Consider the following 19,100-nt stretch of genomic DNA (forward strand, 5'->3'; position numbering starts at 1 on the left):
TAACAAACTTATGTCCCAAATAATACTGAAGTGAGCTCAATCCAATCATACGATAACTATTCACCACAAATCTCTGAGGATCAAAAGATCCCCTAGAAGATTAATCTAGGATGGTCCGACCCCTTTTTCAGTACGACAATTATGTCTATCGCTCAAAGCATCATATCGTCAAATATCAACAAAGATGGAAGCTCAAAAACGAGAAGATATTCCGAACGACAAAAGAGATCAAATCTTTCATCAGTAAGCTTTGAAGACAAAGATTTTTGAAGGGAAAGGCAATGTAACGAACTAAATTTATATAAAAAATAAACACAAATAATGTAAAAGACAACAAATAAGATTAATGATTATTTAGTTAGCAATTAATGAAAATGAATGTCACTAAGGACATAATCGTTAGTGAAAGGGTACTTACCTAGCTATATATACAAGTCCCTCATTCACATTTGTACCCATCCTACATTCAATTTTTTTATTGTTAAAATTGGCAACTAGGGCCAAACTCCATGTGGATCACCTTATTTATGGCTTCTGATATTTTTCCTAGATTCCTCTCATCGAGAGGTGTATGATTGATCTAAAAATCATCCAATTCCAATAAGTATTTATGGAGATATGAATTTATTTTGATTATGGACAAATTGTCAAGGTCGGCCAGCAAACTTATGCAGGCTCAAAAGCCCAACAGTCACGTCTATTCACCCTCAACGTTTGCATATAAATACAAGGAGCCTCCTCCTCATTTGTACAATTCATTCACTCATCTTCTCTCTCTCTCTCCTACGCATAAAAGGAGCCTCTCTCTCTCACACGTGTGGCTGAAAGGAAGACGCCCTAGGGCAAGGAAGACGCAGAAAGGACGCTAGGGCAGCAGGTCATCTCTTTGACCAACGTTGACCATCCAAAAGAGTGGATTGGGTGTGGTTACCTCCTAGGTAGGCCGCAATTTTTGGCACGAAAATCGAGGTGATCTGACCTCTGGTTTGACCAGTGTTGACTACCATAATTTAGGGCTGCAAGTTGACTTCAGAAATCTGCAAATTGACTGTACTTTTGGGGCTGTTCAAGGGTTGTTTCTTCAGGCTGTTCAAGGACAAGTTGACCGAAAATTGACCGAGCATTTTAGAGGTCAATTTCAACTAGTTTAACCAAGTTTGACTTTGCTGATCGAGGGTTTGTTGCCGCTGATATAAAATTACAAAATTCAGATTTTGTATTATTTCTCTCTGCTGAATTATTGAAGATAAAAGAAGATTTGATCAAAGAGTTTCCCTGCATTGGGGTTTGTCCCTAGCTAGCTGCCGCATCTTGTGTCTCTTGTCTTGGGTTGTTTTCTGTTGATCATTTAATGTTCTATCTGCACTTTACTTAATGTATATGTGATTGCTAATCTATGGCTAATAAGAAGAAAAAATAAGTACACTGCTCTAAGCATAGAACATATTATAATTTAACATTTATACAATTTACAATTTCTATCCTACAATGGATGTCTTTGTCTACGAAGTATTTTAATATTTTTGTTGCGTATACGACCTTTGGTCGTTACATAGTAGTACAAACCAAGCCCACTCTTTCGGCCGAATCCCCCCACTAATTCATGCCCAAAAGTGTCCTTGATAAACTATGACACTGGATCCGCAGGCCCTACATGTCCTGAATCCGGCGAATCAAACACGATTCGGGCAGATTTGTGTCCGAAAATTGGGGCACATCGTGTCCGATTGGGACACTTCGAATCCGGAATGTGTCCCAATCAGGACACTTCGAATCCGGAACGTGTCCTGATTAGGACACTTCAAATCCAAAAATCAAGAACCTGCGGGGCGTTATAAAGGCGTATTTCCCCATTCTATTTTCACATTCACTTGTTTAGTTTGTTGTGGGTTCGCTATGGGTGTTTAGGAGCAAGGAGCAAAGGGTGTGCAAGCATTTTCAAGTAGATTCAAACAACATGTAAGTGCTAGAGCCTATTAAATTTGATGATGGTGATACTATAGAGGGGACATCCTCCACACCAGTAGATGCATAAATGAATTTGGATACAAAGGAGGAGGATGCAGCAAAGGAGAGCAGTGGTGACCATGATGATGAGGACAATGAGGCTGATTTTGACGATGACTGAGGATTGATGACTCATGAGTCATGAGCTAGCTACTACCTTGAGGCTTGTATACTTGTATACTTGTAGTTGTAGCTGTTTTGTATTTTCTATTTCTATTTGCCATTGACATTGCACTACCTATGTAAACAGTAACACATTTTGATTTTGATAACTTAATGAGAAAACTACAATATATTTATCTTACTATCTTGACTTTCTCCTATTAGATCATTGTTGAATTTATCATTTATCATTTATGTCACAATTGTATTTGTAATTTTGTATGCATAATATTACTTCGTAAAACTTACATCTAGATGAAGATCTATGTTTGAATCAATGAATTTGTATCATGAATGAAACTTTGTGTAAGAAATATCTAAGTATATATATATATATATATATATATATATATATATATATATATATATATATATATAAAATGTATCTGAATGTGTCCTGTTCCGGGGGGTCAACGTGTCTGTATCTAACACTTGAATCCCCGTATCCGTCGAATCCCGAATCCCCAGGTGACTTAGATGATAAGTAAACAAAAATACCCAACTACACAATGAAAATCCATACCTTCGGGGTTGGAAGGCCAACCTTCAAACATATGATCATAACAAATGGGAGAGGGAGCAAATGGCTAGCTCAGGTGGCAGAGATAGTGGCACATCGAGCTATCTGGTAGATACAATGGATTGTTGGTTGTCAGTTGAGGACCATCAAGGAGAAAAAATTTCTCCTATGGACACTACCCATGGGTTGTGGGTAACAATCCTAATCTAATTCCATTTTCTCATGTGACAACCAATCTAGTCTAATTCCCTACATACTGTAATGTGCTCCTAAGCTTACAAGGACCTGGATTGAACTGAATACCATGTCCTAATCTCTGCCCATAGATTAGCCCGACAATTACTCCTTAGACACCTCTAAACATGCCTTAAAGGTCGTAGTGAAGCCCTATTATGAAGGCACCATCAATTTAAGACTGATTACACATAATTAGATGAAAGGAAGTATCTTTTCTAAGTCAAACAACTCTGGGAGTAGGACACCGCCTCTTGGAAAATAAATAAGTCTCCCCTTCTTTTAGAAAATTTATCTCATATTACATTACAAAAATGACAGGATTACAATAACACTAACACCAGACAACCCCTAGTTTGCTCACCCTGAACCCTACTCCCAACACACTCAAAAAAGGCCAACATATCAGCCTTCACCCCCATAACCATCTACTCTCTATATTTCCTAGATCACCCTTAATGAAATTTGTTGCTAATTCTCATTCATAAAAGTAATATCAGCCCCAAATGCTGTGTGAAGTCCTCACTGAAAATTACTCTGTGCTTTCTTCTCCAAAAGAAGTACAGTTCTCCACTTTCAAAACTTTATTCAATGATCATAACTGATATACTTTCATCCAGAAGAGTCTTTCACTCCAATCTCTAGGTCACAGGTGTGCCTAACCCATTCTGGCGCTTGAAGGTGCTCCAAAAAGTTTACTATTACGCAATAATTGTACGAAAATTTAATAATAAACCTCTTTACCATTCTAAGACTATGATGTTTTTTCGTATATGTTCATTTTTTGCCATATCTTTGTCCATTATATAACAGAGTAATTTTGATTACATAGGTTTTGTGGCCATTGCAGATCAATCAATCTATTATGGAAATATTAGTTAAGAAATGGTTTGGAATAGACATGTTGGCAAAAGAAAAAATGATGAAATACTCAAAGTAACAAACAAACAAAAAATCTCATTGGATTGCAACTTAGCTAAGAAACTTCCAGAATCTACAGAGATTACTGCAGACCTTTCTTGATGACCGAGCTTCATAATCCTGAGGAACTTTTGCAAGCAGACTTTCAGGTATCTCTATTTGATAGTGCTCTTTTCCAACAGTAACATAATTTATCTGCTACAGTAAACATAAACAATCAGAAGTTAAACAACTGCAGGTCCTCACAAATTAAAGGATAAATCAATGGTTAGCCCGTATTTTAAAAGCAACAACAAACCAAAAGAAATTGACAAAATAGCAAAACAATAGAGGACAGCATACTTGAAACAAGTGTTTACCATATCACTTCCAAAATACTTCCGCTGCATTTCCAAGTGTTTTTCTAGCTCTATTTCAATTTCTCTCACAGTTCTATTAGCCGCATCATAGTCCTTATCCACACCTTCACAAGGCAGAATACGGCCAGTCTTTTCTGCTTCTGACCAATCAAAAGCATTTTCAAAATGCTTAATAGTTGACCTCGCATCAGGGAGACCTTTACCTGCACCAGCGGAAAAATGCACATGTGAAAAACAATTCATAGTATAATAACCATACAGCAAGCAGCAAAAAAATATCTTCACCAACTATATAATTAAAGCAACATACTGCAGAGTTAAAACTCAAACCCACTCCCGCTAAAACACACCTGGGGTTAAAATATGCCGTAACAAACTGGATTTTATCTCATCCATACTGTCATTGAAAGACAGACAAGCTTGGATCATACACCGGCATCCATGAAGAGCAGCAATAAATTCCTGGAGTTGCTTTTTTGCTGCATCTTCATAAAGAACAACTCGATCAGCATTCCTTCCAGCAGCACCACTGCATGCATCAAACAACGCAATCCATTGGGTGAAAATGATTAACATGGAAAAAAAACCAAAAGCAAAGAGATATATGAGCATCATGTTAAGATTTGTCAAATAAAAGCACTTCCTCCAATGATGAATATTTAATTTTGATGCTAGATTAAATCACCTGGTCTGAGTTCATATTTGAATTCAACAACAATGAAATTCAAAAAAAAACCGTCAAATAAAATGTTTTGATAAATTTGTCGTTAAATTTGAATACATACATACATACACATATTTCCATCAAAGAAAGAAATTGCAAAATGAAAATTGAAATTTGAATTTTATAATTTCCCTCCAAGATATTTTTCAAGTAGGCTAGGCCCCTAAAGGCCCCATTCAACCTCCTCAAATGTCTATATAAAGGAGACCTCTCCTCCTCATTGACACACATTGATCTATCTTCACATGAGCTCTGTTCCAGAGAATTTCTCAAGGAGAAGGGAGCACCGAAATTTCAGTACGCCTAAATGTCTCTACTCAGTGGCTATTTATCTCTGAAATAAGCCAAGAGATGAAAGCATTTGTTGGCTCCTATTCCGGACGTAAGGGTGGCAGCTGGAGAAATTATGAGCAAGAGAAAGGCTCTAGAAGAGATCTGAATCCTTTGTGCATTTCTGGGCAGACCAAATTGAAAAGCTAACCGAGGATTTTGGAACATCGGTTCTGTTCATGGAAGAGGGTCTGAAGCCCTAACACAGTTCTGTCATGTATTTTTGGGAGGGATGAAGCCCTAATCTCTCTACTCTAGGCAGGTTGAGGCCTCAGGGTGGCTAGAAAAGGGGCCGAAAATCTCAGGACTGGGGGCAGACTTGAAGGAAGGGCAGTGTTGGAGTTTAGATTAGGACAGATCTCTCTGTGGCAGGCCACGGCCCTTGTGAAGCTTGGAAGGAAGGCTAAAAGTACTGAAGGTTGTGGACTTGATCCTTCTATTCATCAACAAGAGAAATTATGCAATTCTGAGGCTGAGGCAAAGTAAATAGGTCTGCCAATTGACCAAAGGCAGTGTTACTGGGAGCGGGAGCGACATTTTCAGAAGCTCCCAGTTTGGGAGCGAATCCCGGAGCGTTTTTTATATAATATATATATTTTTTATATTTTGATACATATATGTCAACAAAAACATGTAGAATAATGAATTAGATATAAAAAAACATAAAAAAAAACATAGATTGAACCATATAACAACAATCATCTAGAAGTTATAATCTTCACCAACCACGTCCACAAGTTATTAACATAGTAACATACAACATATTGAGTCTCATGATTCATCAATCTTAAAGTTTCAAGCTTTCAAAATTCAATATATAACATTTATCATCATTGATCACCAAAGTTGTACTTGTAAGCCAAGTGTAACCATTACAACAAATAATATCTAACATGAAATGAAATGTTATAAAGTGAAATGAAATGAAACAACTTTCAACTTTCATGAAGCATCATATTCATATTTCATTACTAATGAGTTATAATTGCCAACTTCAAACTTAAATTGTCATATATTGTTTAAAAAAATATCATAATAAATATGAAAGAGTCAATAGTTATAAAAGCTACTAGAAACTAGAAAAGATAAGTAAATCTATTATCTATTTCTTATGCTTGGGCCTCTTGCCACCACGAGAAATGTCTAATTTTTTAGTCTTGTTAGGAAATCAGGATCTTTGTCATTAATATCACCCTCTAAGCATTAACATAAGATAGAAAAAGCATAGCATGTCAAGTCAAGATTTTGTTTGAGTGATGCGTACATTTTTAGGAGGGTCATAATATAGGAGTTCGACAACCAATGTCACTAACATCAAGGTACGTAGAGGGATTGGTGCTCTTGATTAAATATGAGTTCCATACTCTAATACATTACAAAATTCAATGGAAACATTGCAATCCCCCAATCCTGAAACCCTGAAAAACTGATAAGTCTGCTGGATTTTGAATGAAATCTAAAATTCTACTTTCTCCATATGAAATCCAATGAGGCCGGAACCACTCTCAAACATCCTAAGTCATTTCATGGTAATGTTAAAAATTTAAGTACAAGGAATGTTAAATTTAAGAATTTAACATTACCATGAATAGCATATCAATACTAGGGTCTAGACTTGATCATTACGCTGCCCCACTCAAAAATTATTTGTTTCTTTAAAAAAAATTGCATTTCGAACATTACTACAAAAAAAAAAAATTGCAAAAAAGGCAAAACACTCCCAAAAAGGCAGGGAGCGAAAATATTTCTACGGAGCGCGCTCCCGCCCAGAGCGTGGATTGGGAGCGGGAACGAGGGGGGAGCTCCCCCGCAACACTGACCCAAGGCATATATATCTCTAGCAAGGCATCTCTTTGATTTATAAATCAATTTTTACATTTCTTGAAATATCTGAATCATCCTATCTCCTATGGAAAATTGCGAGTTATGCAAGTTCAATACTCTGACATATATATATATATATATATATATATATATATATATATATATATATTTCTGGATTGAGGTTTGTGAGCCACCTGTGGATCTGAGATTCTCTCTATGGTAGCTATGCGAGCTTGAGGACTTCATCTCTGGGATACGAATACGAGAGCTGTTGCAAATCCCTATGTAAATAATGCGAGTGTCTCTGAGGATCATTATCTCTATGGAATTAAAGCTTAGCTCAAGGCCAAGTCATCTGTGAAATCAAAGATCAAAGTAGCATTTAAAATATAATATCCCTGGAAATGCATCTACGAAAGAAAAATGTGAACATTCTCGGAAGTAAATATAGTCAACCATTGATCTCCTATGCAAGATGGTGACAGAGATCTGAGTTTAAGACATCTCTGTGGATATATGTGTATGATCCTCTGTTCTGCAAGCATCCTTGTGTCATTTTATGCAAGCCCCTATGGGAGTTCTCTATGACAGGATCCGAGCTCCTTGATGATCCTTGGAGCTTAATCCTAAGATCGAGTTCCTTGCTCCAGACAAAGATTCCCTTCTGAGGACAATAGAAGCTTGATCATAATTGTGTATGCATCTATTGATTTCTAGTTAAGGCAAAATGTTGGGATATATGTGCAAAGGTCTGTGGAATAATGCAAGGCCAAGAGTCCTTGGTGAGGTCTAAAGCACCTCTAAACAAAACTTTCTCTATGATAGAAGTCGAAGTCACTATCCTCTTGCAGCCCTAGGACATTTACATCTAATTAGCCTTTGTCCTATATCCGCAGAAGTAAATTGTAAGAGGCACTTCAGTGAAAACTGTATTGGTATAGGGATTTCCAAAGCTACCTCCTCTTTACCATGCCTTTCTCAAAAGTGTCCATTGCATCAGAAGTATCAGGAGAAGCAATGCCCTCAATTATAGAAGTATCTAAGCCATTTCAACTCGGGTTGGTAATGATGATTGCCCAGACTAAGTGTTGAACTTTGATGGACCTCTAATGTTCAGAAGGATAAGAATCTAAGGAAGTTGTTCAAATTTGCACGAGTGGGCATATCTAAGACTTGAATGACTAACCTAGTTACTGAGCTCAGTCCTATATATATATATATATATATATATATAGAAGAAGGATGTTTCCTCGCTACAAAAGCAAACCTGAAAAACAAGGAACCGACTCTTATGTGTTCTTAGTATATATATATTTTACTATGCTCCTCTCCAAGTTTCAAAATGTGATGATCTCCCCCTGTTTTATGTTTTGACCTTAGGAGCAGTCAACAGAAGGTACATTGTGATTTTGAATTGGCAACATTCTATGACTAGAAATTTGTTGTTTCAGCTGAAGGAGTCATGCGTTGCATGTTATCAATATAAGTTCCTCTTCAATATCTAATTTAGAGATATTCCAATTTAGAGATCTGACATATATGATAAAAATTAAGGTATATTGAAGAGAAAAATTGTTGGGATCAATGCAATTTTTGAGATCACTGCATAAAGGTTTGAATAAGGAATGATGCTGCTATTAAGAACAAGAATTGATGACGGATTTAGTCAGTAAACCCTAGCAAGGGAGCCCTTGGGTTGTGAGCTTAACTCTAAGTCTCATCATTCTTAAGACTGATTTTGAAATCAAACGACAAAGATGAATAAGTTTGCAAAGTTGAATTTTATTCATCTAGGGCTTGTAAACCTTATACTAAATCTGAAAGGTCGTAAGGGTTTGGAGTTATAACCCTTGCCATTCATCTATCAACCCAATCCAATCAAAAAAATTGTGAAAATCTTGGGCTTGCAGTTTTATTGTGTCCACTGATATGGACAGATCTCTCATGATGCTGACATTAAAATTTAATGAAGTTGGAAGATGAAAGTCTTACATCTAGGGTTCATAAACCCTAGACTGATTTTGAAGAATATGAAGTCAGATCCCTTGCTATGCAAACCCTAGCCTAATGATTGTTAACCCTATTTATTCAAAAGGGGTTAAGTAAGCCATGGGCTTATGAAATTATTACTTCCACTGGAAACCCTAGCTTCTAGAAGATCTGACATTTTAATGAGTATGATTTGCAGGCTAAACATTGAAGGTTAAGAGGGAGTTGTCATGTTCACAATAGATAAGTACATTGAATTTATTTCATATCATTACTAATGATGTGGTCAACAAGATGATATGGAGGTCTTGATGACTTCCTGATGTGGACTTATTAATGATGTGGACTCCTTGTTATGGTCTCCTTGATGATGATATGAACCAATGTTACATTTATCGTTATCGGCAATTTATCACTGGGGGTCCCAAATTTAAATTATCGACAATATCAAGGAAAATATTGGAAATTATGGAGAAACTTTAAAATTTTCAAAAATAATCATTTTTTCTCAATGTTTTAACTTCTAAAACAACATCAACATCAACATCAATCAAACACATTGCTACATGATGTCAAGTGATACATCACACATTGATATTGAAATATGATATGTCTTGAGTCATAAGATCTAATATAATGATACAAAATTATATCAAAACAAAAAATAGATATATCTCGTAAGTTGAATCATGCCAATGAAAACAATGGATATCCCCTTGTTTGCTTGATGGAAAATGGTCACAACATCCTCAATTGGACCAAAATATTGGTCGAACAAAAAATACATAAAATATTCAAATTTCGAAAAAAAAACATATAATTCATGTCCATCCATATGAATCCAAATTATTATACACAAATATGCAAAAAATTTCATGTATATAGCAAAGGTACATATAACCAAAACATCAGAGTGCAAGTTGCTACCCACCATTTTGTGGGTGAGATCCCTAGGAGAATTTTTTCCTCCCAGATAGTCCTCAACCGGCAGCCCCTTGCAGCCACCAACTAGCTCATTCTACCATTTCTCTGCCACTTGAGCCAGCCATGTGGTCCCTCACCCATCTGCCATGATCGTATTTTTGAAGGTGGGCCTCCTAAACCTAAAGGTATGCCTTGTCATTTGGTAATTGAGTATTGTAGTTTGCTTATCATTGACACTTCTGTGTTCTTGTCCCCTATACCCCTTTTGGATATTAACCTTGGATTCTAGTCCCGTGGGATCTCTTTTACTGACCATTTGGCTTTGGGAATGGTATTTCACAAGAAACCCTGATTTTGGTTACGTGGTCTCGCTCCCTTATCCACTTATATTACCCGATTTCCACTCATTATTACCCCATTCATCATTTCTCCCACGTAGATCCACATTCCTCCATTGGGTCCACATAGGGTTAGCTCGCCCCTTCCCCTTTCCCACACCTTGGATCAAGCTTGGAATGATGCCCCAAAGGTTGATGCAGCGAAAAAGAAAGACAAAAGCATATTTGGCCACATTCAACAAAAAATGTACTACAAAAGGCAAAAGATGGTTGGGACAAACACATTTAGCACGTGGGTAAAAGCTAATACATGAGATCTACCCCATCATCATGGTCATCACCCTGGTTCCTACAAGTTCTATGAGCCTCCATCATATAGGAACCCATGATTGTCCCAACCCTTAGTGGGCAATGAACCGCCCTACCTTAAAAGGGGGTAATCACTGCTATATATTTTGCATCATGCTCTTACCCCTTGAGACCCAAGGGGTAAATCAAACAAAATCATAAAAAGGCAAACGGCATATAAAGAAGGGTGGAAAAATCAAAGTCAGGGCACCTCATGTACCATGATTGCTCCATCCTAAACATTATAAACCCAAGTGTGGGCTTCCCTTTTATTAGCTACCCTTGTACCCTAGCATGTGGCCCAAGGTTGCCCCTTCTCATCCCCTACTTCATTCACCTATCTGTCACATGCCACCACCTTTTGAAGGATGTACCTTGAACATATTATCCCCTTTAGAAGTAGAAACAACCTAATAGGATACTTGGTTAACCCCATTTGAAGTTAGGAGACATGGGCACATCTCGAAGCCCATTATGGAAAGGCGAGCGATTATGAAGTCCCCACATGTGGTCCATGGTTGGTAAGCTCACTTACTCAATTTCTCTAATGACTTGTTGTACTACATGGATAGGAGACACATTAGATCTTATGCAGGATTGCAGATGATCTCCATCTTGGGTTTGGTCTCCCTAAACAGGGTCCTAATCCTCCAGAGGGCTACATTGACACATGTAGGGTGTGTGTTGAGAGCCATGGGTCTCCACAGCAGTAGACAACATTCCATGGATCCCCCAGGATGGTCAGAGATGCTCGAGATACTCCCATTGGACGAGGAAAATGCACATGTTTGACCTTTGCCTAATCGGCCCCACAGATGTACCATGCACTTGGCAGCTGACCCAAGACTTGTAGGACAAAGTGGCATCCCCTACACCATCATCAAAGCCCTTGTAAATGATCTACAGGCATCTTCGACTCATTTGGAGACCCATGAGGTTATTATTGTGCCCCCACACCCATTGGAAGCACCACAGGTTTATTGTTTGGAGAATAAGCGGCCAACCCCTTGTCTATCACTTTTGAGGGCCATACTCTTCATCATGGCACCCATGGACCTCATCGGGCCTCTTCGAGGGCCCTACAACATGCACAAATTATTATTTGATCTCTTGAGAGGTTTATTCTTTCATTTGTGAGCTAGTTTGGTGGGCTTGTCACCAAAAGTTAGATTATTAGAACAATATTTTATTTTTGGGGCTTATGTTGGCCAAGGAGACTAATTCGAACTCCTCATTAGTGTATAAATACAAGTGATATGAATTCATTTTCTCAACATCACTTTGTATTGGATCTCTTCTCTCTCTTGAGAATTTCGCACTTTTTATTAGAGGATGAATTGGAGCTTTCTGGATGAATTTTGATGTGTGGATTTGGTTTATCTTATCTTGGAGCTTCTCTCTTGTCAAATTGTGGTTGGTTGGATATGTTCTATTACATGTAAGTACATGATTTTAATGCTATTCTTGTTTTACTTTGCCATATACATTGGAATGGGATTTTGTTATTTTTAGGGCTAATTGTTGCATGCATTCATTGCTTAAATTGTGGAATTTTGTCTCTATATAGCATCTCTCAATGTATGGGCCATGTAATATGAATGATATCTCCTAGGGGTAATTTTATCAACGATTTTATCTTGATAAGCCATCACCTTTTGCACATTGAAGTATAAAAGTTGCAAGACTACCTCTCTTTGACCGAGAAGGCTAGCGAAATGGCCTTGAGGCCTCCTTGACCAAGAACCAAAGGTCCTCACTCATATTGATCATAGAATTTATTCTCCCAAAGACTAAGGCACCAATCTACCAAGAGGTGGTTACCTAAAATCAAATTATTTCACCTTTTACTAGGTCTAGCCAAGTTGGGTCACCTAGGGCATCATTTTCCTAGTGAACTAGCCCTCCAAAAAGTTTGATCTCCTAGCCTCTCCTGCATTGGTGTTTCCTCAAGACCTCCAAATTTGAGGCCATTCTGACAATGGAGTTGTGAGAAAATCCAATCCCTAGCTCCGAGATCAAACTTTTCCCTAACATCCCCAAGGCTAGTACCTTATTGGATCAATTCAACATCTTTAAGTGAATATTCTTTCTTTGATCCTTTCCCCTACCTTGTCTAGGCTAAGGACATCATTGGTTGCTAAACTCCTTCCTCCTGACCTAGACTCGGTCCACTTGGTCCCGTATGGTCCCATTCCTTTGAAAAGGCAATTCTTCGAAAACCATCTAGGGTATCAATTTCAAAAGAGATTTTAGGATTGAGAAACTCCTTCACATTCATATCCCATAAACCTAGTCCTCAAATCCTCCCTTCCTTCTCCTAGAAGACATTGTACCTTGCTTAGAAAGCAACCAATCTCAATCTTTAAGCCTCTTCTGGTAAGGGATTATTTGGGTCACTCCACACCCATTCATTGATTTATCCTTCATCGGTGACTCCATAATATATCGAGTCTCCTCTCATCGATGAAAGTCCATAAATAGAAGGGAGCCTTAGCTGAGGTAACAGTGGGCTCAGTCTCCATTGGTTTCCCTTGGTCTAGCATTTTCCCTTTAGGGAGCCCCTTTAGGTCCCCTGCTAGTTTGAGCGGTAACACAAGCCATATCTGAATTCAAAAAGATCAATAGAGAGGCTCTAAATGGCCTCTGAAATCCAAAGAAAATAGTCTTCACATCCATTTGGTGAAAGGACCATCCTTGGCTAGCAACTAGAGCCACAATAAAACGAATGGTTGTATAAAGAGCAACAAGTGCAAATATTTCATCATAGTCTATTCCCTCTTTCTGAGAGAACCCTCTGGTCACAAATCTAACTTCATATTTTTCAATACTTCCATCAGCACCATGATTATTTTTATATAGTCATTTAGAAGACAACAGATTTACCTTGTGGTCTTGGAACTACTTCCCATACATCATTATGAAATTTAGACTCATATTCTTCAGCCATTGCATCTTTCCACACTTGAGCCTTCACAGCGTCTTCAAAAGTGCATAGTTCAAATTGAATAATGTTGTTCATGGCTACAACATCTCCTTGGAACCAGCATGGTTTCTTACTCTCCCTAAAGGTTCCTCTAGGAGTAGCATGTTTATCAACATATTGAAGGGTGTCACAAAGCCATAAGGGTCTCCTTTTAGCACATGGAGAAGGATCCAAGTAGTCCATGGGATCATCAACAAGATCAAGCTCAGGATAGGAATCTTCTTGTGCATCCAAGGCATCATCTTGTCTTTCAACATTAGCAAGGGGAGGAGTGCGTATGGCTTTTCAAAGAGTTCCATATTCATCAAATGTTATATCTCTGCTAAACTTTATAGTTCTTTTACCAGTCACATATATTATATAAGCTCTAGAATTTTCATAATAACCAACAATCATACTTTTCTTACCTGAAGCTCCCAGCTTGGTACTCTTTTCCTTTGGCACATGAAAGTAGACAGGGTAATCAAAGATCCTTAAGCGCCCATTATGATATGGGATATATGGTACAGTGGTCTCTTTCTTGATTCCAGCGTCCTTGCAGAAGTCTTGAGCTCTTCTCCACTCATGGAATGCCTCGACATCTTCCTCAATCTTGATACAAAGGACTTGGTTCTACCATTCATCAAATATACTTGTTGATCCCAGAACAAGAGCAAGAGCCATAGTAGCAAAGTAATTAAACATAATGAAAGTATACTTGGTGATGAGGAAGGTCTTTCTTTTTTTTCTAGATGTGAGAGTGGCTCCTTCATTATCCTTGCACTAACTTCCTCTTGGAGTTTACTCTCTCTGCACTATTCTATGATCTTCAAGATTTGTTTTCCTTGATCGCATCCTCATCAAGAAGTTAGTGAAAGAATCATTCAAATACTCATGCAGGAAGAATAACCAGTGATCTATAAAGATAAATCTAAACAAGAGTACTGACACAAAGAAATAACATAAGACTTGAAAATACTTTGGGATTGAAGGAAGCAATTAACTCCCACTTGATTTGGTCTCTATGAGTTACCATTGTCCATAATTCATATGTCATTCGCAAAAGAAATGCATCTTCTTAATCACCACTTGGCAAACATTACGTAATGCTTTATAGTGAAGATGAGTGAACTTTTGGTGCCACAATTTATATTGATGTTTACTTATCATCAAGTTTACTCGGGAGCGGGAGCGGAAGCGACATTTTCAAAAGCTCCCGGTTCGAGAGCGAATCGAGAGCGAATTTTTATATAATATATATTTTTATATATTTTGATGCATATATGTCAACAAAAGCATGTAAAATGATGGATTAGATATAAAAAGAATAAAAACATAGATTGAACCATATAACATCAATAATCTAGAAGTTATAATCTTCATCAACCACGTCCACGAGTTAGTAACATACAACATATCGAGTCTCAAGATTCATCAATCTTAAAGTGTCAAGCTTTCAAAATTCAATACATAACATTTATCATCATTGATCACCAAAATTATATAAAAAATATAACATGAAATGAAACAACTATCAACTTTCACAAAGCATCATATTCATAATTCATTACCAATGAGTTATAATTGCCAGCTTCAAACTTCAAACTTAAATTGTCATATATTGTTTATATAAAATATCATAATAAATATGAAAGAGTCAACAGTTATAAAAACTACTAGAAACTAGAAAAGACAACTAAATCTACGAAGAAACAAAACTATCGGCTAAATCTAATGTAAAAATACACCAAAATGTATTTGTAATAATAATTTATTAATATATATAAAATGGACAAGTGATGTTGAATGTTACAATGAGACCCTGCTTATATACCTAGGCAGGTGTCATCTCATGATTGGGGATGTCTTTTAGACATGCCTTTTCACTTAACTAATAACTATTTAAGATAATCATCATTTGATTATTTATTGTTTACATTTATTTTTATTTATTTTATTTGTTATGAATTACATTCATAACATTGCCTCTTCCTTCACAAACTTTATCCTCGAAGCTTTAATACTGACATTATTTTTTCCTATGTTTGTCATCTTGATATGTATAATTTGTTAATCATTTCAACACATATAGCTCATCAATAATATTCCCTTGGAAATATTTTTTAATTAAATATATATATATATATATATTAAATAATTTAATTAATTAAAAAAATTTAATTAATTGAATTATGTTAAGTTAGTTGATAATGAAACTATACTATGTAAAGCGTATGTAACTGTATTGTATATTGACTTAGCCATGATTGTGTATTGATCAACACTTTTAACGTGTATCGACGCAAATATATATTGATTCAATTATACCACAATGTATATTGAACCACAGTTATATATCGAGCCCGTATGAATCGACGTCAGAACCTTACTGTTGACACTTCAACCGAGGCCTCGTTGTTTGACAGCAGAAGACCACTCTTTTTATTAATGACTTGTGTGTTGATGTTGTCGGAACAGTGGCCCGTCTGCAGCTGTCGATGTGTCTGTAGACAAGTCGAAGAGTAGCCAATCACCAAGGATCGAGCATAAGGTAGGGAGTCAAGGGTGGAAGTCGAGGTTGTGGAAGCACGATGGCGAGGGGGAGCAGGGAGTAGTGGACCAATTGGGCGTGGACAAGTGAGACAGCATGGACTGGGAAGGGTTTGTCAACTGTCAGAACAGAACGACAAGATTTTTTTCTTGTAGTGGACGACAGATCAATACACCATAAGGAGCATAAAAACTCGATACCATTGATCTCATAGAGTCAACCTAATAAATGCATAATACTGGCCATCATGAACACCCCGCTATGGACCAAAACTCTTTGTAGAATGTACGAATTACGCACACTCTTGTCTGCATCTGGAGAAGATATTTTCCATTCTCCCTATCCAAATCAAGTTGTCGTGGAAACTCATAATAATTATTTATTTGACCATTGTGTCACGCATGAATCATACTCCAATCTCTTTAATTGAAGTTGTAAAACTAGAGGGAAATCAATGAAAAGAACACCTTTTCTTGCTTCCTGCAAACCATAGTTCTTTGCATGGTATTTATTATCACCTTCAACTTTTTCAACCACCACATACTTGCAAATGATGCATAGATGCTCGATAGCCTTTAACATCAAATTGTAGATCATAGAATGATTATTTTCATGTAGATTTATAATCGATATTTATACATTCAATGTAATAGCCTTTAACATCAAATTGTAGATCATAGAATGATTATTTTCATGTAGATTTATAATCGATATTTATACATTCAATGTAATTCATATGATAACTTTCCAAACCCGCACATAATGTAAGAACAAATAATTTTCCCTCCACAAATGGATATGGCCAATCAATTGATGATGAGTTCTTTGCACACCCCATCAAATGATTCAACCACCATGTAGCCTTTTCTTCTTTCCTATCATCATTATCAGTAAACCACTTTTCACATTTGGGAAGTCCATCAACTTCAATATAATTGATATGTGCATCCAACTTCCCCGCCGAATTATTGAAAACCAATGTTTTCTACAAGCAATGCCAAATTATGAACTTTTTTCATGTCACCGACCCCAAAATTCTTCATAATGGCATTCTTCAGCTTTTCTTTCTTCTCAATTGCGGCAAGTTCTTGTTGTTGGCATGTATGTCTTGATTAACTAGAGTTTGTTGTTCTTGTACTACCAGTTGGGCATGCATTTGAAGATGCAAGGGCTCTTTGTAACCTTGCCCATTGTGATACAAGCATCGAGCTTAATTTTCTCAGATGTAGCAAACAAACAATGTTGTAATTATGGCTTGGGCTCTTCTTTATGGCTTCATCACTTCCATTGTCACAAAAGGACCCTTTAGACTGCCCATTATTAGTACCTCTATGCATTGATATTCCATCTCTACATCTTCCTTGTTGACTGCTTATTCCACTATTTTTAATGGGGATTGGTATTTCAAGTTTACATGTCTTGTGGTAGACTTGATATTTTCTATATTTCAGTTTTTCATTTCTATAAATTACATGGTTGATTTCAAAATATCTGTTCGTGGGTGTATCATCATCATTAAATCCTTCTCTACATTCTCTATAAATTGTTAGGTTGTTGTTCATTTGATTAGTATCTGGAGTCTCACTGTGTTCATTCATTGTATACGGTTTTACTTCCTCTTTTATAGATTCTACATCTTCAAGTGTTGTATTTTCAATAGCATCATCCTCTTTGACATTAAGGTCGACTTCATCTGGATCCTTATCTTAATTGATACCATTTTCATATTCATCATCATCTATTACATCTTCATTAAATTATCGTCAATCTAATCAAAATCTTCTTCTCCTGCTTCACTTTGTTTCGTTTCACTATTGCTATCATCTTCTTTATTATGGATTTTTGCATAACTTTTCTTTAGACATGTTGTAACTTCTACACATGATTTTTCTAATCGTTGAAATGCTTCTTGAATTTTACTAAACTACCCAATGAGTTCAGGGCGAAAACTTAACAGAATATTGTGCAGCAAGTAACGTTCAAACATTTGCATGGCTCTAATACGACTGAAGCAACAAAACTATAGCTTGTTGACTTTAATGTAAAAATACACAAAAAAAGGTATTTGTAATAATAATTTATTAATATATATAAGATGTACAAGTGATGTTGAATGTTACAATGAGGCCTTGCTTATATACCTAGCCAAGTGTCATTTCACGATTGGGTGTGCCTTTTAGACATGCCTTTTCACTTAACTAATGACTATTTAAGATAATTATCATTTGATTATTTATTGTTTACATTTATTTTTATTTATTTTATTTGTTATGAATTATATTCATAACAATCTATTATCTATTGCTAATGTTGGGGCCTATTGTCGCCACGAGAAATGTCTAATTTCTAAGTCTTGTTGGAAAATTAGGATCTTTGTCATTAATATCACCCTTTAAGCATTAATATCTAGAGCTATCTTTGACATTACCTCTGGATCTGTATAGGGATCTTTGTCCTTAATATCACCCTCTAAGCATTAACATAAGATAGAAAAAACATAGCATGTCATGTCAAGATTTCGTTTGAGTGATGGGTACATTTTTAGTAGGGTCATGATAGATGTGTTTGAAAACCAATGTCACTCACATCAAGGTACATAAAGGAATTGGTGCTCTTAATTAAATACGAGTTTCATACCCTAGTACATGACAAAATCCGATGAAAACATTGCAATCCCCCCAATCTTGAAATCCTGAAAAATTGATAAGTCTGCTAGATTTTGAATAGGATCTAAAATTCCAGGACTATGGGGTTTGCATTCGAAATCTAATTGATGGGGGAGAGAGGAGGTGGGGAGCTCTGTAACTTTAAAAAGGTTTGAAGTCGGCGCCAAGTCTGGTTTTAGGGTTCTATGGCGGGTCATGCAGGGGGGAGCGCCGTCACGGAAGGGAATCAGTTCAAAATACC

At 36.7% G+C, this 19,100-nt stretch overlaps 1 protein-coding gene across 2 annotated transcripts in view; it reads right to left on the minus strand.

Moving 5' to 3' along the window:
• Positions 1-19,100, minus strand: part of MSH6 (MUTS homolog 6) — a 197,637-nt gene that overhangs the window by 55,482 nt on the left and 123,055 nt on the right. The window contains exons 12-14 of one of the 2 annotated variants that reach the window (XM_089458271.1): positions 4,554-4,732; positions 4,204-4,406; positions 3,938-4,042 (exon numbers count right to left, since the gene is read on the minus strand). In XM_089458271.1, coding sequence (XP_089314397.1) covers positions 3,938-4,042; positions 4,204-4,406; positions 4,554-4,732 — 487 coding nt within the window. The remainder of the gene's footprint in view (positions 1-3,937; positions 4,043-4,203; positions 4,407-4,553; positions 4,733-19,100) is intronic. The other variant, XM_089458272.1, reaches the window with a different exon arrangement.

The sequence above is a fragment of the Pinus tabuliformis genome, chromosome 7, assembly GCF_031772625.1.
Source record: "Pinus tabuliformis cultivar Carrire ecotype Pingquan chromosome 7, CPIR1, whole genome shotgun sequence".
NCBI lineage: Eukaryota > Viridiplantae > Streptophyta > Pinopsida > Pinales > Pinaceae > Pinus > Pinus tabuliformis.